Here is a 25,914-nt window from a genome sequence, read left to right on the forward strand (position 1 = left end):
GGTGCTCAGACCATTCAATGGGGTAAGAGTAGCCTTTTCAACAAATGGTGCTGAGACAACTAGACAGCCACATGCAATGGGATAAAATCAGACCTCTACATTGCATTATACACATAAAAACATGAACTCAAAATAATCACAGACCTAAATGTTAGAGTTAAACATATTAAAATTTTTAAAAAAGGAAGTAAATCTTTGGAATGCAGGTTAGGCAATGGTTTCTTAGATATGACACCACAGCAAAGTGACAAAAGAAAAAAATAGATAAACTGAATTTCATAAAAATTAAAACCTTTTTGTTTTATAGGTCACCATCTAGAAAGTGGAAAGACAACTCACGAAGAGGAATAAATCATCTGATAAGAGACTTCTATCCAGAACATATAAAGAACTCTTAAAAGTGAACATTAAAAAGACAAAAAAATATTTTTAACTTTTTTTTTTAATAATTTTATTTATTTATTTGAGAGAGAGACAGAGAGAGTGAGAGAGAGAGAACATGAGCAGGGTGAGGGGCAGAGGGAGAAGCAGACACCCCGCTGAGCGGGGAGCCCGATGTGGGGCTTGATTCCCCAAACTCCGGGATCATGACCTGAGCCAAAGGCAGACGCTTAACGACTGAGCCACCCAGGCACCCCCAGAAAGACAAAAAAAAATTTTTAAAGAATTTGAACAGATATTTCTCCAAATAAGATACACAAATGGCACATCAAAAATGTTCAATGCCATTAGTCATTAGGGAAACAGAAATCAAAAAGCACAATGAGGTATCATTTCTTACCCACTAGGATAGCTATTTCCTAAAAAAGAGAGAAAATTCACAGTGGCACGAATGAGGAGAAACTGGAACACTTATACCTTCCTGGCAGGAATATAAAATGGTGCAGCCGCTTGGGGTAAGTTTAGTTGTTTTGCAAAACGTTAAATGCAGAGTTATCATATGTCCCAGCAATTCCACTCTTTGATATATATCCCGAGAAATGAAAACATATGCTTACACAAAAACTTGCACATACACGATCACAGTAGCATTATTTCTAATAGCCCCAAAGTGGAAACAACCCAAATGTCTATAAACTAATGAATGGGTAAACAAAATGTAATATATTTATACAATGGAATCTTATATGGTAATAAAAAATAGTATTTATAACATGCAACAAATGGAGGAATTGTGAAAACCTTATCCTAAGTGAAAGAAGCCAGTTATAAATGACCCCATATTATTTGATTTCACTTACATAAAATGTAAAAAAGTAATGGGTCACTGATACTGGACAGCTCAGTAAGCCCAGTGTTTTCTGACATGTTCCCTCCATAAGATGCCCCATGTGAAAAGAAACAATAGCCTACTACTTACTTCTGTATTCCAAGTGCCTGCCACATGGTAGTAGATGTCTAGTGAATAAAAAAATACTTCCATTGCACTATTACATAAAGCAGTCTTTGAACATACAAACACCATTCTAATTCCCTTTTGAAGGTCTCACCCTTTCATCTCGTGTCAGATATAATTACATTTCATAAATGAATGAACGTCTAATTATTCAACTGAATTTTGGGAGTGGACAGAAGAAGAGGGAAGGACAAACATGGCATGCCATTCCAACTCTTTTAAATTAACATTTATTTTCTTGATGACTGAATTAAAGGCTGGATATAAAATAACCTTGCTTGTAAAAGGAAGAAAGGTGCTGTGTTGAAAGCATCTCGGATACAATTTCGTTGAAATTGTTTAATAATCAAAACCTTTTTACATGCTACTATTTTTAGACTAACTTTGGGGTCTTGAGCAAATCACTTAACTTCAATAAGCCTCAGCTTCCTCCTTTCTAAAACTGGAATAACAATAATATCTAATCTGTGCCTCAGAATTGCTACATAGCTAAATGGAAAAAGAAGTGTGAAACATTGGTATAAATGATCAAGAGCATTATCAGCACCGTGTATCATTGCTATTCCTGTGCAGCTTGCATGCATTTCAAGGCTTATACAATTTACTCAGCATACATCCACTGAACTGTACTGGTGTCTCTTACCTATTAAGTATCGTATATATTTTTCTCAGAGGATCAAATGACTGTGCTGGTCCTTTACTGAAAATATATCCCTATTGCTTAATATTCTTAAATCTTCAAAAATATGAAGGTACTTGCTAAATTCTCAGATTCCTATAGATAATTCCTTGATAAATTCAAGCTCAAATAAGGAAAATACACATCTGATTAACTTTTGTAAAAGTCCTATTAAAAAGTACGAGTGGTACATTTCAATTTTTTGGTACATCAGAGTGAAAGCTACGGTTGTAAAGTTATCTTCCTTCCAATAAAAATTACTTACCTTTGCAGCACAGGCTCGTATCACCTCCTAAAAGAAATACAACAAAGTAAGGAAATAGTCATAATTTCATTTTAATAAAATTATCAACTCTTCTCAACATATCCTGATATTAATCTTTTAATAACCAAAATCAACATTTGGGAGAGTTTCTGTGTCTATCACCCTCACCCTGTACATGTCACACTGCATTGTGAATTAAAGAGACTCAATGTGTTCTTAGTAAATCTAACCTGCCGCAGCAAAAGGCACTGAGAACAAGACTGTGGAGGGCCCACATGTATCTGCCTCAAGAAAAACATGTGGCCTCAATAAACTTAATAACAAACTTAATAATAATAAACTGGTAAAATGCTAAAATTCTACCAGAGCACTAACATGTCTCAAAGACACACCCAGAATTAATTGCCATATATAACTATCTCCATAAATAACAATGCCCACAAATATAATTCCCACATTAATAATTTATTTCAGAGGAAATCTAAGAATAAACCCTACTGAATGGCAAAGTATATGATCAGTATTGAAAGAGCTACAGAAGCGACTGCCTTCGGCTCAGCTCATGATCCTGGAGTCCCTGGATCGAGTCCCGCATCGGGCTCCCTGCTAGGCAGGGAGTCTGCTTCTCCCTCTGACCCTCCCGACCCTCTCCCCTCTCATGCTCTCTCTCTCTCAGTCTCTCTCTCTAAGATAAATAAATAAAATCTTAAAAAAAAAAAAATTAAAAAAAAAAAAAAGAAAGAGCTACAGAAAGGAACTGCCTATAATTCATGGGACAAGGCCAAGAGAGGATCACTTCTGAAAAAGAAACTAGTAAAAGTCAACACATAAGGAATGATTTGAAAATTTGCTGCTAAGGAGACACAAAAAATACTCAAGTCCAAAAAAGGTTAGCTAGCATGTATCATCAGCCTACAGCAGAACTAGAGAAAAGAAAAACGGTAATGATGAATGTAGAGTTTAGGAAAAAAGAGAACTGAAAGAGGAACACCAATTTTTTATCCAGAAATTTCTAAGGGAAAGACACTGTGTCTAAAGGATATTAGTAATTCGATTCCTAAAAGGAGAAAGTGAAACTGCCTGGGCATGAGAGTCTACCCGCCTGGACTGAATCTCAGCTCCAGTGCCAGCCATCCGTGTGACATGGGTGATACCACATGGGCTCTGGAAACCTCGGCTTCACCTTCTGTAAAATGGGGGTAATGCTAGCACCCACACCATTTGATGGTTTTGAGGATTAAATACGATGAACATGTAAAGCATTTAGCACATTATGTCAGTTATTATCCATAATTCATTACGTCCGTTATTACTCGTAATTATATAGATGTTAGTTACCACCAAACAAACATTATTAGGTGAAATCTCCTATAGGGCAGAGAAAATTAACCTTTTTTTCAAAGCTGGCGTAAAATGTCCTTCAACCCATCTAATCCCTATTCCTATGACTCTGCTTAATAATCAATTCTGTAATCACTAACCTGGGTTTTAGATTAATTTTAAAAAGGGAGAGTGGTCTTGAGTGGGCAGGCAGCTGGAAAGGTATACCTTTCACTGTAAGATGTTTTTTAGGTTTATAAATCAACTTTTTGTAAGACTGATTACTCCTAGTAGGTACCCCAGATTCTGAGCAAGTCTGGATGCACTGAGAGGATCAAATTTTAAAACCTTAGAATGAATTTTGTCAATACTCTCAATACACTGTCTAGCTAGGAGATCCTATCTGGGCGGCAGTATGCCTTCCAGGGACCTGCTGTAGCAGCAACATACAGTCAAACCTGTTATGTAGGAAACAGCAAAAGGACTACACGGTAAAGCTACAGAGAACACAGACTCCTCTATTTTTGTATCCTTTACTCATTAATGAGTAAATGCCTATTAAACGCCTGTTGAATTAAATTGGTTATGCAATTCACACACCCACCCACACCCTAAGCTTGCACTATATTTTATTTAAAAAAAAATTTTTTTTTTTTTAAAGATTTTTATTTATTTATTTGACAGAGAGAGACACAGTGAGAGGGGGAACACAAGCAGGGGGAGTGGGAGAGGGAGAAGCAGACCTCCCGCTGAGCGGGGAGCCCGATGCGGGGCTTGATCCCAGGACCCTGGGACCATGACCTGAGCCGAAGGCAGACGCTTAACAACTGAGCCACCCAGGCGCCCCTTATTCAAAAAATTCTTATTGTGGTTACAAAGAAAGAAGTATCTCCAGTAATACAGTCTTCTATAATATAGAAGTAATCAAGTCTTCTCTATCACACTTCTCTGCAGAATACCAATGTTATAGTCTTCAATGGATTAAGTAATAACCTGACAAAAAAAAATTGGGGATCTACCAAAATAAATTATAGGAAACAAGAAAAAGGCATTGTGACAAAAGGTAAAAATCGAGTCAACCTAAATGTTTGTAAAATATAAAAAGAATAGAGCTGCCATGGGAATAAAGATGACTTTTTGTTTTTTATCTCCATACATACTATATACATTATGAAAAAAAACCACTGCAGATAACATTTGAAAAAAAGTTCAGTGAATTGTCTCAACATGGGAAAAATATGGTTTTTCAAAAACACAGCAAACAAAGCTTTCATTTCCAAAGGCAGCTTTGATCTACCTCAATCCCAATGCAAACAGAAACTCCAAATAATTTTTAAAAAGATGTGGTAAAAGCTAAATAAATTAATGATTCTAAGAGAAATAAATTTTTCTCTTATAATAAATTACCAATGTGCTTCCCCATGCCTTTGATTTCATATCTTAAAAAATACCTTTCTGATATTTCCTTTACATCCGCTTTCTTTTGTTCATATATCCTTCCATTTATCTGAAGATGACAGCTATGTAAGATGATGGAAAAGAAAAGCTACAAGACTGAGTTGATTCCAGGATGTTAAGTTTTACTGTCTGAAGATCAACAGATTGTAGGAAACCTGTTCTTTTATTTATCTATGAGTCAGTTTCTCTTAAATCTGCAAAGTCATTTTGTCATGTAAAATTTTAGACAAGGGACACTTCTTTTTTTTTTTTCCTAGTGAAGAAACATTTTTCTCTAATTTTCAAAACTCAATTTATCTATTCCTTTTATAATCTGGAACACCATACATAATTCAATCAAAAAAAATAAAATAAAATGTTAAAATACACAGAATTATAACACTGAAATAAACTTCTTAATTTATAATATATATTCTAAAATTTATACTGAGAAGAATAAAATATTTCTCCTATATTCCAACTAAACCTACAGTCTGATATACCTGAAATTCTAATTTTCTCAAGAAAGAAAAGGAGAGAAAGTAAGTACAGTCATAACTAAAGGTGCCTCAGTGTAGCTCCTGATATGTTTGGTTTAAAACTGGTCAAGATTCCTATCAAAGGAGGAGAGAAAGGGATAATATTTATTAAGTGCCAGGCACTGTGCCAAAAGGTGAGAACACAACAAGGAACAAGTCTGCACAGTCCCTGTCTTCAAGGAGCTCAAGGCTAACTCTAACTAAAAGAACTATTATGGTCAAAGAGCATAAATATTTTTAAGGATATTTAAGCTTCTCAATACATCTTATCTTTGAGAAAGACTGTGTAGAAATTTATAACAGAATAAATAGCACAATATTTTTAACTAAGCATCCTCCTCATTTTCATAATCTATTTTCCATTTTTGAGCAATACCTGGTTTTTACGGCACTTTTTTTCTTGTAGTGAGATAACAGACCTTTTAAATATGCTTAAGGAACATTTGTGTCTTCTTTTTGGAGGTACATGCTTATTAATTTTATCCATTTCTTTGTGGAGGTCTATTTTTCTTTATTGTTTAGTTTTGCACATTAAGGAGGCTGAACCTAACATATTTTATGTAAATATTTTCCCAGGTTGGTGTGGGTTGTGTTTGTGTGTGTTGTACATATGCACACATACACACACTTCCATTTTTAAACAGCAAAACAGGTCTTGGGTTGGTTTTTACAGGCATATCAGGTCAGGAAAGCCTGTAGATTATCCTAAATTGGTCTATTTACTGCAGTGAGTGATGTTAGAATAAACACCACAAAGGAACTATAAAAGCACAAGAAAGTCTATTTTTAAATAACTGACTTACTTTGTTGAATTAATATTTATTGGCACGGCAATGTAAAACAGAATCAAAATGGTTTTAAAATTTCCAACTTCTCAACTGCATAAAATCATTAAACATACTGTGACAGAATCGAGTCTCTGTTTCACTTGCTGCATCTTCATTGAAGAATGTTCAGAGTGGACATAGTCATCAATCTGAAAAGAGCCTTGATGAGGCAGTTTAGGACAGGTGCATAAAGCATCTTGACTTTGGTGTATTCCAGGTAATGGAAATGTTCCATTGTAGCGCTTGAACATTTCAGCCTCTTGCTGGGCAACTGGAAAAATAAATCTGTAATTAGTTCAAGTCAACACAACAAAGGCACAATGAAATAATTAAGCCATGAAACTGTAGCATTAAATAAATGATCAGGAACTACATAATACATTTTAAAAACTGGGTAATAATAAGACAACATGACTGACAAAATGTGAAGTTTTTAAATACTATAAAAACATAAAAAAGGAAAAAAATAATTTCACAGATAATTTATGTCAGGCAGTATTATAATTGAGCCTTGAAGGCCATGGCAATCTCTCAGTCTGGTAAACAACAAACTGGGATGGGAGCCTAACTTTAAATATATGTATACAGAAAACGTTTAATATAAAAACTCAAAGGCATACAGAGTAGAATTAAAGGAAAGGCAAGAATAATAAAAATAATTATTTACAAACCCATCTCCCTAAAACAACTGTTTTCATATTTCTATATCCCTCTTAATCTTTATGCATATGTACATTTTACGCAAGATACCATAATAGGAATACAATGTAAAGTTTTTCAATTTAAATACAGACATCTTTCATATGTTTATTACTATGTAATTACCATTTTTAAATCCTTTACAACGTCTCATCTAATGAAGCACTATTATTTATTCATGCATTCTCCTATTACTGAATATTTACAATGTTTTCTGTTTTCCCTCATTACAGACCATGTGTGTAGGAGTACTTTCACAGTTCAAATTATTTCTTAAAGTAATTCTTTCTTTGGCTTTAATCCTCAGGCTGGAATAGATGGTCAAAAGGGTGAATGTTTTTGATGATGATGATGATGACAAGGACAATGGTATATATACTGCACTTCATGGTTTTAGAAGGCTTTCACATATGTTATCTCATTTGATCATTTAAAATTAAGGCATTTGAAAATCTGTAAGCACCCGTTTGAATATACAAAGGAGAAAAAATATACCGTGATCATTTAAAAAGTATTTCCTTAATTATATACTTTTAAATAGAAGGCCTTTCTAAATATAACATGAAGAGTAACTGATATAATCAAGATTTGTAACAGGGACTCAATAGACCAGCCTTCAGGGATTCTGTGTACTACTAAAGTTACATACAGAAATATGAATGTGTATAAATGTTTCTGGAAATCAGATCCATAACTTTTATCAGATTATTTGTCAAAGGACTGCATGAGTCAGAAAATGTTAAGAATTGTCAACATAAAAGATGGACAGATTTTGCTACATAAACATTTATAGAGTCTTCATTAAAATAAAAAACTATCATAATCAAAATTAAAAAGCAAATGACAAGTAATATAGTTCTTCTCTCTCTGGCCAAACTAAGAGTAAAAAGGACCAGATTTGCCCTCCTGCTTGACACTACCAAAAAGCAGATAGAATGTATAAAAGGAAAAAAAAAAAAAGAATGTATAAAAGGAAGAAATAAAACTGTCTTTCTTTACAGACAGAATCGTCTATGCAGAGCTAAGATGACAGTGAGGCAAGTGAAGTACATGAGGAAGAAAATTTAAGGAGAGACTTGCTCGATCTCAGGTCCTGGCCCTACTTTGTGTAAAAAATCTGAATGGAATCTAAACAATAAGCCATTAGAACTCATAATCAACTTTAGGCAAGGTTCCAAGATACAAGATCAGCATACAGAAATAACTATTTCTATATTCACGTAACAAATAGTTAGAAACTGAAATTTTTTAAAAATGTCATTTACAATGCTGTAAAAATATTTCATACTTTGGGGAAAAGTGATGAAAGATGCGAGGGCGCCTGGACTCAGTCGGTTAAGTGTCTGCCTTCGGCTCAGATCATGATCCCAGGGTCCTGGGATAGAGTCCTGAATTGGGCTCCCTGCTCATCAGGAAGTCTGCTTCCCTCTCTGTCCCTCCCACCCACTTGTTTTTTTTTTTTTTTTTAAAAAGATGTGAAAGACATGCATATTGAAAACTACAAAACTGCTGAGAGAAACTGAAGAAGAACCTAAAATAAAGAGATATATTATGTTCATCGTTAGAAAAATCAATATTGTTAAAACATCAGTTCTCCTCAAATGACCTGTACATTCAGTGTAATCCCACTCAAAATTCCAGTAGGTCACTTTTGGAGAAATTGTGAAATTCTAAAATCCACATGGAAATGCAAAGAACTTAGAAGAGTTAAAACAACTTTGAAAAAAACAAAGGGGACTTAAACAACTTGACTTCAAGTCTTACTATAAAGCTACAGTAATCAAGACACTTCATTATTGGCATAAAGATAAACAGATTAAGAGAAAAGAGTCTAGCATGTATGGACAAGGTGTAAAAGGAATTCCATGTAAAAAAGACAATCTTTTCAACAAATAGTGCTAGAACAATTGGATATTCTTATGTGAGTAAACGAACTTTGATACATACTTTATACCATGTATAAAAAATAACTCAAAATGAATCTAAATGTAAAATAACTTAAAATGAATCTAAATAACTCAAAAAAGAATCTAAACACTATACCATGTACAAAAAAATAACTCAAAATGAATCTAATGTAAAACCATAAGAGAATTTCTTTTAAATCTTTTTTTTTTTTTAAAGATTTTATTTATTTGACAGAGAGCACAAGCAGAGGGAGCAGCAGAGAGAGCAGGAGAAGCAGTCTCCCGGCTGAGCAGGGAGCCCGTTGCGGGACTCGATCCCAGGACCCTGGGATCATGATCTGAGCCGAAGGCAGATGCTTAACCGACTGAGCCACCCAGGCATCCCCATAAGAGACCTTCATAGAACACACAGGAGAGTATTTTTTGTGAGCTTGGATTAGGCAAAGATGTGTAGATACAAAACCAAAAATCCATATAAGAAAAAAATTGGTAATTTTGGACTTCATCAAAATTTCAAACATTTGTTCTTGAAAACTGTTAAGAAAGCAATTAGAAGACAAGACAAAGGCTGGGGGAAATGTTTGCAAATCATGTATCTAATTGAGCACCGCTTGCATAGAGAAAACCTAACTCTTAATTAAAAGTCAATAGAAACAAACAAGCCAATTAAAAAATGGGCAAAAAATCTGAACAGACACTTCACTGAAGAAGATAAATGGATGGCAAATATGTACACGAAAAGATGGCTCAACATCATTAGTCACTAAAGATAAACAAATTCAAAGCACTGTGAAATAGCACTGTACACCTATGAGAGGGGCTAAAATGAAAAAGACTGACCACTTCAAATTTAGCAAGGCTATGGAGATACTGAAACCTTCACACTGCTGGTAGGAAGGTTAAATGGCCTGACCACTTTTAAAAACAGTTGGGCAGCTTCTTAAGAAGTTAAATGGACAACTGCAATTGGATACAGCGCTTCTACTCTTAGGAATTTCTTCAGAAGAAATGAAAGCACATGTTTATACAAAGACTTGTAGATGCATATTCTTAGCAGCTTATTTCTAATAGCTAAAAGCTGGGTACAATCCCGACACCCATCAACAGGTGGACAGAGAAAAACAAACTGTGATCTATCATAAAATGAAACAATACTCAGAAATAAAAAGGATGAACTACTGATAAAATCTAAAATAGATAAGTTTCAAAGTAATTATGAGTGACAGAAGCCAGACAAAAAGAGAGTACATGGTATAAATGGTCTCACTTATATACAATTCTAGAAAATGGAAATTAATTTGTAGGGATTGATTGGGGGACAGAGGAGGTAGGGAGAGATTTCAAAGGAGCACAAAGTAACTTAGAGATGATGGATATGTTCATTATCTTCATTGAGATGATGGTCTCACAAGTGTTTAAATATGTCTACACTTATCAAAATGTACATTTTAAATATATTGCATGTCAATTATACTTCAATAAGGCTGCTCACACTAAAAAAAGCAAATGACAAGCTAGTGATAAAAGGGTTTAATTTTTTTTTTTTAAGATTTTATTTATTGAAAGAGAGAGAAAGAGAGAGCGCACACACGCACATAAGTAGGAGGGAAGGGCAGAGGGAGAGGGACAAGCACTCCTTGCTGAGCGGGGAGCCAGATGTGGGCTCCATCCCAGGACTTGGGAGATCATGACCTGAGCCAAACTTAGATGTTTAACCAAATGAGCCACCCAGGTGGCCTGGGGGTTAATATTCTTAACATGCAAAGAGTCCCCATAAAATGAATTAAAAATAAATAATCTAACAGAAAATGGGCAGAGGACCACTACAGAAAATTCAAAAGAGTAACTATATGGCCAGTAAAAAAAATATATTCAACCTCACCAATAAGAAGGAATAAGGAGGAAAAAAAGGGAAAATTAGAAAGTGATTTTTTTTTTTTGCCTGTTTAACTGATCCACTGTACTTCAAGATACTTTTTCGTAAGAAACAAATTGAGTAAGAGTAGCCAGCTGTGTAGTGAAGTACTGCTTAAAATACTGAAAAAATATGTAACAGTGGAATTGTACAACAATCATTTAAATAAATTATGGTGTATTCATTTAATGAAAGGGAATTCAGCCACTAAGATTATACACATAAGTATAATTGCCATGATGAAATATTGCTAATATATTATTAATCAGAGGCAAATAATTTATAAAGCAATATAATGAATATACAAAAAGATGATCATTTTTTTTAGTCACCAACCTTGGTTGCACCAACCATGAATTTAAGATAGCACATATAAAAAATTTTGGGTCCTTGATCACTATATTCATGCCTCACTTCATTTACACACTCTGAATAAAGCACAGCTCAATAATAAGGGGCACTCTCTCCCTGCAGACCCTGATAATGTAAGTACCAGGGACCATTACTGAGGGAGAAGACCTGCTTACAATCCACCCTGTCAGAGATAGATGTTCATTCTTCAGTACCAATTACTGTTCTCAGATGGAAAATCTACATGGGTCTGACTGCGTTTTCTCAGTACATATTTTGGACTTCCTTTCATAGCACTCTGACAATTTACTCCCAAATATTCAAAGATTGTTTAAAGAACAAGAGAAACTGAAGCTGTGAAGGAAAAGTGTTCTATGAATTGGAAATCGGAAAGCTCAACAGTAGTAGATGAGCCAGGGATGAATGAATCAACAGACGAAAATTATGTCTCACGATCTTTGCCTTATTTTTTTCAAAACTGTCCTTTTAACATTTCATTGTTTTTTGTTATGAATGGAAAGTAAAGCTGGATTTGACTATTTAATGGCATTTTCTGACTCCCTGTTTTTCTGTACTTGCTAGTTATCTATTGCCAACCACAATTTCACATTAAGCTCTGAGTGGGCACGTGAAGCATATAAACGCGGATATAAGCAACAGTTATACAGGATAGCAGGATTTTGGTATTTATCTTATTCTTTTTGCCAAACTGTATTTTCTAAGTATTATGCTATGCTAAACATGTATTATATTTTTTTAAAAAAAGGAATTTTTTTAAACTGGTAAAAAATAACAAAAAGCACCTAAATATTTATTTTTTTGCGGTATTATGATGCCTTTCAGAAAGAATTAAAATGGCCCACATGGATGCAGGTAACAAAAATAAACCTCAAACAATTATGAATATTTGTTTCTGTTGGTTAAGGGGAATTTTCTATACAAAAGCCATCTGACTGGATTTCAAGGAGTCACATTAACACCCTACTTTATCTTTAACACTCCTAGTACTGTGAAGGCAGCCACAAAAGAAATCTGCAAAAATATTCACAAAGCCCTAGCTTCTCAGATACTAGAAACAGAAGCTACTTACAAGTTCTTGCATTCCTCCCCTCCCTAGCCCTCCACAATATATACATCTATCTGTATAACACTATACAGATTATTTCACTGTAAAATAGGTCATAATTGATGCTTTCTGAAATTCCTTCAAGCTTTATGCTTCTAACATTTCAAAGCTTTCTAAAACATTTTTACATAGACCACGATTGGAGTATGATGTTGCAATTAAACAAACTGTATTTCTTCACTTAAGTCGTTTTCTCTTCTTTGGCTCATTTAACTTTGTACATTTAAAATTCTAACCTAACCTGATAAAACTCAAAGTTTTAACAGTCTCACCCCATCCATCCACCACTTTTTGAGGAGTGCACTAGAGCAAGCTCTGGGAATACAAAGACACTGGCCCCCTCTTGGGGTTTGAATCTTTTGGAGGTCAACAAGAAATTACTGCTATGTGCTAACTGGCGTAGCAGAGGTGTATCCACAAGGGGCTGGGAACAGAGAGGTGGCAAGTACATTTGCTTAAAGGAACGTTATACCCATCCAATTACTTCCAAATCTACCTACAACTGGCTATAATTGGGGATTCTAAATTTTATACAACTAAAAAAAAATTCATAAGGTGTTTTCATAATTGATAATCAAATTTTGATTTATAATAAGTTCAGTGTTTTTGTGTATGTTCTGGCCTTAAACATTATAAGAAATAACGTGGTTTTCTCAGGAGACTTTTATCTTTATAGGAGAAAGAACAGAGGAAATAAGATATTTTAATGCAGAGCCCTTTGCATTTGAAGTGAATACAAGGTTTGTTATTATTAAAACCTATGTTTACTTATGTTATTGACTTTATAACAAAGTACAACTAAAAAAATCAAAATATTCTTTCTCTTATACTATATTAACAGTAAGATTTCCTTTTGGTTCAACACTTAATCCCTTTGTTCAAGACCTATTATTAGACACAGTTCTGTTAATGCATACTGTCATTTTACTGGATACCTAATTCTTTTATTTATAAATGATTCTATTTCTAATTATAGCATTACTGTAAGCTGGTAGGTCTACCATGCTAGGTTCCCAGCATTCAGCAGTTATGCAGCATGCTCCTTGCTTTCCTCTAGTGTTTGATATGTGTAGGGAATTTCTGTAGTCTGAATGTTTGCGTCCCCCTGAAATTCCCATGTTGAAGTCCTAACACCCAAAGTGGTGGTACTGGGAGGTGGGGCCTTTGGGAGGTCATGAGAGCAGAGCCCTTATGAATGGGAAGGGCACTAATCCCCTTATAAAAGAGGCCTCAGAGAGTTCCCTTGTCCCTTCTACCATGTGAGGTTACAGCTAGAAGGTGCCATCTATGAACCCAAAAGTGAGCTCTCACTGGACACCGAATCTGCCAAGACTTGATCTTGGAACTTCCCAGCGTTCAGAACTGTGAGAAATAAATTTCTGTTGTTTACAAGCCATGTAGGCTCTGGTATTTTGTTATAGTGGTCAGAATGGACTAAGACAAGAATGTTCAAGGGCTTAAAACTTTTTCTTTTTTTAATTGTACTTTACGGGGCCTGATTTGTTCCTGCTTCACCTAATCTTAAGAAACTGTGTGGATGGGCCAGGGAAGTTCTATTGAGTAACACTTCAACTTTAGTAGCCTGGGTGTATTCAGGGCCTGTTAGTTATTTTGTATTTCCTTGGCATATTAAATATGTTAAGGAGAACTTGTGCTACTAATGAAACTGTCCAAAGTTTTCTTTTTTTAAAAAAAAAAAGATTTTTTCATTTATTTGACAGAGAGAGAGACAGCAAGAGAGGGAACACAAGCAGGGGGAGTGGGAGAGGGAGAAGCAGGCAGGGAGCCCGATGTGGGGCTCGATCCCAGGACCCTGGGATCATGACCTGAGCCGAAGGCAGACACTTAACCAACTGAGCCACTCAGGCGCCCAGCAAAGGCTTTTATTTTTTATTTATTTTTAAAGATTTTATTTATTTATTTGACAAGAGAGAGACAGAGCGAGAGAAGGAACACAAGCAGGGGGAGTGGGAGAGGGAGAAGTAGGCTCCCCGCGGAGCAGGAAGCCCGATGTGGGGCTCGATCCCAGGACCCTGGGATCATTGTCTGAGCCGAAGGCAGACGCTTAACGACTGAGCCACCCAGGCGCCCTGTCCAAAGTTTTCTAACAAGGAAGTATAACAGATTCATGTCTCAAAGTCAACCAAAAGTGAGAGCATCTACCATCATTCAGCAAATCTGTTAGGTGAACGCCAAAATATAATAAACTATCTCCAAATCCCTGAAGTACATGCTATTGTCCTTATGTTGATTTCCTATTCCATTATCAATCACTTTTCACACATCATGCTATTCAACTCAACTTTGTGACGTGTGCATTGCTATAGAAAACAGCTAGGATTTCTCTGCTGCAGCCTGGTTCAGGAGCTCTTAATATATCCCTGCTCCATACCATGCTTTATTCTTTGATGAAACACTGAGATAAGACAGGACAGGTATTTTGATTTTACAGGTGAAAAAAACAGATGCCAAAATACTGTTACTTGACCAGGGTCAAACAGAAAGTGATGGCACTCTGCCTAGAACCCCAGTGAGCTAACTCCTACTCTAGTCTTTCCCACCACACTGCTATTTTGCACCATTATCACTCTTCCTTCTTGGTGCGCTTTAAAAAGCAAGAATGTAAGCATTTAAAAAAAAAAAAAAACGCCTGGATGAGGAATTCAGGCCTCTGATTTATGTTCAAAGCCAGTTTTTTATTTGTCCTGAATCCTTGAATGACACAGCCTTTCAAATCAAAGTATCCATTATGTGGAGAATATTAAAATAGAGACTTCAGGATATGACCAAGAAATAGGTAGTTTAAGCACGTCTTCAAATATGGCATTTTTATATCTTAATTCTTCTACTAGGCTAAAAATAGATACTTAAACTACGACCTACAATCAGTTATATATGTTACTGTATAATCTTATTCAAGTGTGAGAACTGTAGTAACTGAGTTTGTTTTTTGTTTTTTTAATTTTTTAAATTTATTTATTCATGAAAGTCAGAGAGAGAGAGAGAGGCAGAGGCAGAGGGAGAGAAGCAGGCTCCCCGCCTAGCAGGGAGCCCGATGCAGGACTCGATTCCAGGACCCTGGGATCATGACCTGAGCCGAAGGCAGACGCTTAACCATCTGAGCCACCCAGGCACCCCCTGAGTTTGTCTTTGACTCATGCATCATTAGTACTTTAAGAACACTATTAAATTATACAGACAACTAGGCATATTAAATTAATTTCAACTAGACATTATCTTGTTGCAAAAATATTATACAGTTAGTTACATTAAAATCAAATGCTACATAATAAAGATAATTCATATTTTGGATTATACTGAGAATACAACTGCTTAATGCATTATAATTATCCCCAACATTTGTAAAAGAATGAACTATTAATGATACTAGATAACCAAAGTTCCTTTTAGTCTTAAGGGCTCCTCCTAAATATTAAAATTGAAAACAAACAATACACTTCATCACAGGAATATGTGGCTACTTTTTTAATTAAATTACTTCATGAAATAGGAAATGCAAAGACTAAATAAGTAGCCTTAGTGTTTTAAGAGTATGGGCTCTAGACTCAGACAGCTGGGTAAATGTGTGACCTTATGAAAATTACTTCATTCTCCCTGTGCCTCAATTTCATCATCTGCAAAATGAAGATAATAATAGCATCTACCTTGTGGGGTTTTGAAAGGACTGTATGGAAGCATGTACGTAAAATGCTCATAAGAGCAGAGGACACACAGTAAATATTTGATAAATGTTAGCTACTACTACCACTATTATTATTAGCCCCCAATTTACTCACTGATCATGGCTTTCATCCTATATTTTTATAAAATTTAAGGGGAAAATGCTATCTATAGGATTTATAATTCTTATTTTAAACACTTATTGCACATCAGTAATATACCAGGTACTATGTTAGACAAGGAATTGCAAACACCATGGACTTTTGGTCAATGAGCAAGTTATATAACAAAATTTTTATAGGAATATAAAGGTATTCATTACCTTGAACTCTGATACAGTATGTCACAGTGTGAAAAATAAAGCTATCAACAACAACAATGTAGGTGGTTCTTAATGAATATGAATTCTTTAAATAAAATCACATTTAGTACCAATGGTTGAGATTGCCGTTCAGTGTAACTAAAATTCTTCCAGAGGTTTAATCAACTACTTGGGAAGCACAAAAGACTGGAAAAGAGCATGGTAATCTGGGTCTGATTCCTGGATTTTACAGCCCTGCTCAACTTGGCACACAGTAGATGCTCAATAAAGATTTGTCTTGCCTAAAATACTATGACAAAGTACTCCAGAGTTAACACTGATTCAGAGAAGAGACTGCCACCTAGTGGAAAATTAGGCTCATCACCTGGGATTATCAATGCTGAGAACTTCCCAAATTAACACTTGATCCTACTTAAAATACTACATGTATATTCACTGTTTGTCAGTATTCAGGCTAAGTATTGGTAATAAAAAGATGAATAAGCCTCCATCTCTACTGCCTTCAAAGTACAGATAATACAAAGAAATCACATACTCCACAGAGTGGCATAAGATAAATGGTATTGCAGAAAAAAAAGAAAAAGCCTTGCTTATTAGACAATCAAAAGCTAGTATTTCAGGAAATTTGCTAAAAAGGCAGGTTAATGTAGCAAGTAAGAGCACGGTCTCCAAGTCCAGACTGTATGGATCCAAGTTCTGGCTCATGTAAAATGAGGATAATTATAGGACCTAACTCTTAAGATTATTGTGAAAAATGATATGTAAAAATGTAAAGTGCTTAAAACAGTAGCAGAAACAAAGAAAGTGCTTTGAAAGTATTAGTTATGATTATCACTACATTTAGAACAGGATCCTAGAGATGGAGGTAGACAAATATTAATAACAGAACATTAACTGCTAAAGTCTAGCTTCATAAATTTAATTCAGCAGAAGCCGTTTCTTCTGACTAGCACTCTGTTATTATGGGAATCCTAAAAGTACATTATTTGTGGTACTCTGTGACTAAATTTTGTATTACTAGATGATTAACCCTTTCAACATCAGGCAAATAAAACTGCCTTCTGAAAGTAAAAATTGTATTTCTTACCAAAAAAAGCAAAAAGTCAGTAGAATGAAAGACCCAAAAGACCACAACCTGAACATATGCTTAACAGAGAAAGATGCTTGCTGACTCTTCACAGATTTTGCTAGAACTGAAAGATAGATGATACATTTAGCTACCATTGTGGTCTCATTCGCAGCTTATTTAACTTACAAAAAAAAAAAAAAAAGAGTTTGCTCCATTTTCCTTGAAAAATACCTAAATGTATGAGCAGCTCTGATAAATACTATTTAAAAATCATGTAACTGTTCTACATCTTTCAAATTTTATACCACTAAAAACACTTATGTAAAGATAACATGTAAACTTTATTTTCAAGCCAAGAAAGTGTGGGCAAAATATTCCTGCATTAAAAATAAGTAAGATATAAGGCAAACCTCTAACAAGTTAATCATAAATATTGTAAGTTTTAATGAAAAATCTAAATACTATTGACTTGATGATTATGGCTTGCATTTAATGAGTAAAATACTTCAGAGTCTAAAACAACTTTTTGTTTTCTTATGACTATATACCATACACAAGAACTGTGCTAAATTTTGGATTGCTTGGGATTATGTAACTTCTTCCTAAGCTTCCTCATTTTAAAAATAGGCAGCAAAGAGTTAGGAAAATGTGTGGAAACATTTTGAGTTCTGTTTGTAAAGGTGTTAGTATACTGAAAATTGTGTTCTAAAATCATGGCACAAAATAATTTTAATTTCATGTGTATTATTTGAACATTTTAATTTCTGAAACACTTTGAATTCCATCCTTTTCTACATTAATACAGTACAGATATAATGTCCTTAACTTCATGCACTTATTTTCTAATACAACTGACCCAGAAAGGTACACATTCTAATTAAAAAAAAAAAAAAAAAAAAAAAAGGCTGCCAACAGAATGAATAAAGAGGGGGGAAAAAAACCTTTTTTCAATCCCCTTTCACATAGAGGGGCTTATCAGCATATTAAAACCCCAGTTCCCATAAAGTCAGGTATATACGGGTTAAATGAGCATGATAACCACCAATTTTACCTTTTTCCTTGTTTTATTATTGTCCTTATCAATTTACAAAGTACTTTCACAGTCCCCGCCTCACTGTAACCTCAAAAATGGCCCCCTGAGGCAGCACAGGTGTGGAGAGTAGCCATGCCACTTACCAGATGAGGAAATGGGAGCTTCAGGAAGGCAAGAGGCTTGCACAAGGTCACTACAGAAACAGAATTGAACCTAAAACCTCTGCTTTTGAACTCCTAAAAATGCTTTGCTTTTTCTGCTTACGCTTCTCGAATGGACTTCTTGGTCTAAATGCCTACTGTCTAAAAACCAAATTGGCAAACCCAACTGGGCTAACTAATGATGGAAAGCCTTGATCAATGACAGAAAAAATACTGCAGAAAGAAAGATAAAGAGTGGAACTTCCACTTGCCTTTGCAGTGACCATTTCAAAAGCCTACAAAGCACATTAGGAATTGAATGGAGACTGTTGTGAAAGCTCTAAAGGTTCTGAGGAAATAGCCGAGCTGCCTCCTTCCGTACACCAGGCCCAGTGATGCGGATGCAGCGCCTAGGTGTGACTCCCTGTCATGTAAACAGTGAGAGTGCACACAAAGGACGGCCTGTTTCAGGACACATGTTTGAACTAGACACCAGGTTTGAATATGTGTTAGAGAAATTTGGTATTTCTTCTCGGTAAAATTTTTCAAAATAAATCTCAATTTTACATATTTTTTTTCTAATATAATTTGCCTGGAAGAGCATCATATAATCCATACAATGATCAACAATTTCAGGTTTAGAACTTAACTGTCTAATGTTCCACAGATAAGTGAAACCATATGATAATTGACTTTCTCTGCTTGACTTATTTCACTTAGCGTAATCTCCTCCAGTCCCATCCATGTTGATGTAAAAATTGAGTATTCATCCTTTCTGATGGCTGAGTAATATTCCATTGTATATATGGACCACATCTTTATCCATTCATCTTTTGAAGGGCATCTTGGCTCCTTCCATAGTTTGGCTATTGCGGACATTGCTGCTATGAACATTGGGGTGCATAAGGAATAGCATGGAGGACAATAGGAGAAGGAAGGGAAAAATGAAGGGAGGAAATCAGAGGGAGAGATGAACCATGAGAGACTATGGACTCTGAGAAACAAACAGGGTTTTAGAGGGGAGGGGGGATTGGTTAGCCCAGTGATGGGTATTAAGGAGGGCACGTACTGCATGGAGCACTGGGTGTTATATGAAAACAATGGATCGTGGATCACCACATCAAAAACTAATGATGTACTGTATGGTGACTAACATAACATAATAAAATTTTAAAAATTAAAAAAAAAGAACTTAACTGTCTAATAATTTAGCACTTCTCACAACCACTGACCAATAACCAATTAACTGCTAACCAATATTTGTATTAACACAATAACCACTCACATTTCATTTAAATTTAAGACTCTCTGCCAAATAATCCCACGTTAATGTTACCTACATATGTATGTGTGTGTGTGTGTATATATACATATATATATATGTATTTGTATATTTGGGCATTTAAGAATTTGTATGTAAGCCATCCTAGCTTAGCAAAAACACTGAATGATGATACATGACATCCTAAACAAATCAGAGACTAATGATGACCATTTATTTTTGAACAAGACTTAATATGTGAAGAAAAGGAACTGCAGTTTTGGGAGTGACAGCACCATGAGTACATACAGTGCAGAACAATGAAATCCTGATTTCAGGACAGAAATTAAGTAATTAAAGAAATGTTTAAAAATAGCATAAATCCAAATAATTCTAAGAATACCATCTTATTCCTGAAAAAATTGTGTCCAGTCTTTATTTCCTTATTTTTTCTCAGAAAGAGAGAATAGTGTAATTTTAGAGCAGAAAAAGACTTTAAATTTCTAATTCCAGATCTTATTTTCACTGACATTGGATGTTTTTACCTTCCTTTTAGGCTAAAAAATTCTTAAAACTATAGCTTATTACAACTATGTACTTTAGTGAAAAACAAAAACATGGAATAAGAAACTAAATATTCAACAGAAAACATTAAAGATCCCTACTTCCTAAATGTTGTTTACCTTTTAAATTTAGTTAACACATTCCCAAATAATTTTTAGGTGAATTTTTTTAAAATTTAGAAAGAAAGTGATGATTACCTTCCTGTGATTCCAACAAAAGGGCACAACCATTTATGTGTAACTTTGCTGATATTTAAACTCCATAATAATAGTGCTTATGGAAAAGTAAAATGTTATAACATAATATAATCTATTTAATTTGTTTCTTAAAATATATTCAAGAGAGCTTTATTAATACAAAGGTTGATAGTTTTCACAAAGCTCATGATTCCTGGTTTAGTCTAAAAGTAAAGGTTACTTAAAATATTCTTTTCTTATCAGCAGTGAACTTACCATGGAAATCATAAATATAAAGAAGTATTGGCTCATTCTGCCCAAATGCACAAAATGCAACCATATTTTCAAGTGGGTGATAAGAAATGTCTCGAATGGGTGATTTGAATGGCAGGTCAGAATACACTGCTACTTGTTCTCCTAAATAAGAAAAGACATGCAATAATTTGTACTGTCTCAAATATCTCTCATTAGAAGATTATTCTTTAACTTACTAAAAACAGTTATAGTAATAACAAAGCTCACATAATTTACATGAAAACATTGATTACTTAAAAATAGTTGAGTAACTCTTATATTAAATAATTATTTTGCATCCTGTTGGACCTCCTCTTTCTACTTCTCATCCCAACCTCTTCACTGAAGTTTTCAAGGCAACAAAAAAAAAAAAAAAGGAGCTTGGCAGGAGAGAAGTACCTGACTCTGAGATCTGACAGCTGAGCAAATGCCAACTAATAACAAAGAACTCAGGGAGAACTCTGGGAGGAACTGCAGGCTCTAAAACTGAAGACACTGGTTAAAGGAGGTTTGGTGGGGAATTTATTTTTATATTTTTTTTCCAGAGACTGAGATACCACCTGCTTTAAAGATACATGTGATTATTAATGGCTAAAAGAGGCCTTACAGCAGAGGTCTAAGGAACCTATGAAAACCGGAACTCAAAAATCAAAGAACCAAGATCAATTTATTGAAGGAGAAAAGAGATTTAACACTTCGAAACTGATGCTAAAGTATCAAAACACAGTAAGAAAAAAAAAACCCTAAGTGAACCAACTAGTCAAAAACATTTAAAGATGGAGAGAATGTGCAATTAAGGAGAGCACGTGCTGTGATGAGCACCAGGTGTTGTATATGTAAAGTGATAGACTGCTAAATTCTACACCTGAAACTAGTATTACACTGTACGTTAACTGGAATTTAAATAAAAACTTAGGGGAAAAAAATCAAGAGAATAAACACAGTGAACCAAATACTACTGATTAGAGATACTTTATATTTTATAAAATTCTCAATTTATTGCTAAAAAAATGTTTATGTGGTTTTAGCTTTTCTTTTGGAAAGCAAAGGTGAGGCACAAATGAACTTCCCAATGTACTGATTTATTGTATTGGGAAAACATGAATTACAGTAATTGAGGTAAATTGCTTTTGCTTTTCTTTTTTAAGAATTTTACTTTTAAGTAATCTCTATACCCAGTGTGGGGCTGGACCTTATGACCCCAATGATCCAAAGTCGCAAGCTCTATCAAATGAGCCAGTCAGGAGACCCAGGTATATTGCTATTAAGTTTCAGATACCAAAACTTTGACAGGAATATGTTTATTTCTTTTTTTTTTTAAGATTTTATTTATTTATTTGACAGAGAGATAGAGAGACAGAACAAGTAGGCAGAGAGGCAGGCAGAGGGAGAGGGAGAGGGAGAAGCAGACTCCCAGCTGAACAGGGAGCCCAATGCGGGGCTCGATCCCAGGACCCTGGGATCATGACCTGAGCCGAAGGCAGCCGCTTAACCGACTGAGCCACCCAGGTGCCCCTATTTCTAATAAAAAATATATTATAGATATTTAGCCATTTGTATACCCACTTACATTCCAAATTCAGGTTATAAATATTCTGTATTTTGCATTACAATCTTAATTAAGCACTTCTCTTAATAGAGCATAGGGAATATAGTCAATGATACTGTAATAACTTTGTATGGTGACACATGGTAACTATACTTATCATTGTGAGCATTTTGAAATGTATATAACTGTTGAATCATGTTTGTTGTACACCTGAAACTAATATTGTATGTCAACCACAATAAAAAATACTTCTCTTAAGATTGCTAATACCTTATTATAGGCAAGGAAAGAATAAACCTTGAATTATAATGTGAAATTCTAAATCCATGAAGATATCAAAACAATAAAAACAGAATTTAATATAAATTTAGACTGCAGCTGAGTCCCATTATCAGTTCTCCCATTTGGAAAAACATAACTGAGAACCTGAAATCAGAATTTTCTTGAAAATTACTCCATAAAATGGTAGTTTCCACACTTCTTCAAAAATAAAAACAAACACCCCCAATTTTTTAAGATCAATGAAATATTTACCTGTTTCTGGGTTCCAAACATATACTATACCATCTTCACTTCCAGCAAAAAGAAAAGTCCCACATGGTGTCAAAGTACTATGAATCTTTTCCCGATAATTTGCTGCACCTACAAATTTCCTTGCTGCTAATCTACAAACAAAAAAGATTTCACAAATGTAACCTATCTTACCCACTGAAAAGATTGGTAGTTAAAAAAACCCGTTTCTTTTAAATACTTCATTTGCATTTAACAAACAATTTTTTGAGAATCTGTTACATGGGAGACATTCTATGATGGATGCAGAATAAAGAAGAGTGAGTTCCAGGGGCGCCTGGGTGGCTCAGTCGTTAAGCGCCTGCCTTCGGCTCAGGTCATGATCCCGGGGTCCTGGGATTGAGCCCCACATTGGGCTCCCTGCTCCTTGGGGAGCCTGCTTCTTCCTCTCCCACTCCCCCTGCTTGTGTTCCCTCTCTCACTGTATCTCTCACTGTCAAATAAATAAAATCTTTAAAAAAAAAAAAAAAAAAAAGAAGAGTGAGTTCCAGAGCTCAGGGAGTTTATAATTTAGCAGGAGAGAGAAGGAATGCATCAATATAAAACAGAAATTGGGGGCGCCTGGGTGGCTCAGTTGGTTAAGCGACTGCCTTCAGCTCAGGTCATGATCCCGGGGTCCTGGGATCTAGTCCCGCATCGCTTCTCCCTCTGACCCTCTCCCCTCTCATGCTGTTTCTCTCCTGCTCACTCTCTAATAAATAAATAAATAAATAAATAAATAAATAATCTTTAAAAAATAAATAAATAAAACAGAAATTGGATGTAGAAAGTGCCACAAGAGAACAAAATGAGTACTTTGCAGATTTGGATAAAAGTGATTTTCTTTTTTAAGATTTTATTTGAGAGAGAGAGGGAGAGAGAGAGCATGAGCGGGGGGGAGGGGCAGAAGGAGAGGGAGAAGCCGACTCCCCGCTGAGCAGGGAGCCCCATGGTCCCCCCAGGACCCTGGGATCATGACCTGAGCCCAAGGCAGACGCTTAACTGACTGAGCCACCCAGGCGTCCCAAGTGATTATTTCTACCTATGAAGAGAGAGCCTACTTTATGGGAGTAGCATTTGAGTTGGTTACTTAAAAATGTACAAGATTTTTATATTCTTATATTTTTCCCATGTGATAAATTTTTAAAGTCACACAACAAATAGTTGGATCCTTGCAGGAATATTAGACAAAAATATTATTAAATCATCTATTAAATATGGTATATAACCTTCTAGACTTTTTCATTTGTGAATAATAGCTAACATTACTTTTTTTAAAGATTTTATTTATTTGAGAGAGAGAGAGAGAGAGCACAAGCAGGGGGAGCAGCAGAGGGAGAGGTAGAAGCAGGCTCCCTGCTGAGCAGAGAACCCCATTTGGGGCTCAATTCCAAGACCCCAGGATCATGACCTGAGCTGAAGGCAGATGCTTAACCAACTGAGCTACCCAGGTGCCCCAATAGCTAACATTATTTTAGTGCTCACTATGTGTCAGGTAAATACTATTATCATCCCTGGTTTACAGAGAGGACATTACATACAGTGTCCCATTATATGCTTTTTTTTTTTCCCATTTAACAATAAATCATGAATAATGGCCCTCTGTGTCAGAAAATACACATTATGTATTCCTTTTAGTAAAGGTATATATTATATCACTGTCTAAACATACCTTAAGAAATCTTCTATTGTGGGACAACAGTTAGGATGTTTCTAGCTTTCCCTTACCATGAACATGATATCTAAGAACAATCTTGTGTATATATATATTTTTGCTGTTTTATAATTATTTTCACATAAATTCCCAGACCTGAGGTCACTGGCTCAAACGTTTCTGGAGTCCTTGCTATATGGTGTAATGCTTTAAGTACTTTACATGTGTAAACTAATTTATTCCCCACAAACCCTTATGAATATGGTATATTATTTACCCATTTGAGTGAGGAGGAAAGAGAGGCTCAGAATGGTTAATCTGATTGTTGGTCAGGGATGGAAAAGGTATTATTTGACTCTAAGCAGTTAGCCTCTAGGGCCCATGCAGGATTCTAAGCTGAATACTATACACTACTTAAAAAGAGAATAACCAAATTCTTTAGGCCTGGCCTTCTAAAACCTGGCACTAATCTCTATTTCTGAAAAATTTTTTTCTCAGCACTCCCTATCAAGAAATTAATGTTCTACAGACTTACTCACGCTGCCTTGATCACAACTTCTATTATCCTTCCTCTGAATTTTATTCCAGGCTTTTCAGGTTTTCCACCCTCCTGACAAACTTCTATCTTGTCTAAATTCTATCCATCCTTTAAGATTGAGCTCAAAGGCCAGCCTCTGCATAGAACCTTTAACACAAGGCTGTAGTACAGCCATCCTTACAATTACCTGCTGCCATGAAAGATATAATCCTTTGAAGTACTTACAGTCACTAAAATAATACATATCAAGTACTTGCTATCTCTCAAGCATGACATGAGTACTATGTATAAAAGAAGAATAAGCAGATTCCAGTCCTAGAAGATCTCACATTTTAGCCTAATTAAATGTTTTGTGTTATTCTGGAGGCACTGTAACTAGATTATAAACTTCTGATGAACTACTCTGCTAATCATTTTCCCATAGTACTGATGCCCGTATCCTGAAAAGCTCTACATAAACACTGAAGGCCTTAACAGTTAGCCCTACAAGATAATTGCAAAATAAACTAGTATAGATCACATTTTCCTTTCTAAACACAATAATGAAATCTAATAAAACTAGAGTTCTCATTTGTTGTATTGGTATGCTTAACACCAAAAGTACATCAGAATACTATGCTGAT

At 35.1% G+C, this 25,914-nt stretch overlaps 1 protein-coding gene across 26 annotated transcripts in view; it reads right to left on the minus strand.

The window, feature by feature from the left end:
- AHI1 (Abelson helper integration site 1) overlaps positions 1-25,914 on the minus strand; it is a 227,091-nt gene that overhangs the window by 135,406 nt on the left and 65,771 nt on the right. For 22 of the 26 annotated variants that reach the window (XR_010413773.1, XR_010413777.1, XR_010413774.1 and 19 more), the window contains exons 17-20: positions 23,085-23,215; positions 20,984-21,124; positions 6,538-6,734; positions 2,341-2,367 (exon numbers count right to left, since the gene is read on the minus strand). Coding sequence is in view for 8 of the 26 variants with exons in the window: in XM_064598126.1 (XP_064454196.1) it covers positions 2,341-2,367; positions 6,538-6,734; positions 20,984-21,124; positions 23,085-23,215 (496 nt within the window). In the remaining 18 variants the exon portion in view is untranslated. Of the gene's footprint in view, positions 1-1,360; positions 1,399-2,340; positions 2,368-6,537; positions 6,735-20,983; positions 21,125-23,084; positions 23,216-25,914 lie in introns of all 26 variants that reach the window. The other 4 variants (XR_010413788.1, XR_010413787.1, XR_010413786.1 and 1 more) reach the window with 1 other exon arrangement.

Source organism: Mirounga angustirostris, unplaced genomic scaffold, assembly GCF_029215605.1.
Source record: "Mirounga angustirostris isolate CCGP_5_RB_7025 unplaced genomic scaffold, mMirAng1.0.hap1 SCAF_8, whole genome shotgun sequence".
NCBI lineage: Eukaryota > Metazoa > Chordata > Mammalia > Carnivora > Phocidae > Mirounga > Mirounga angustirostris.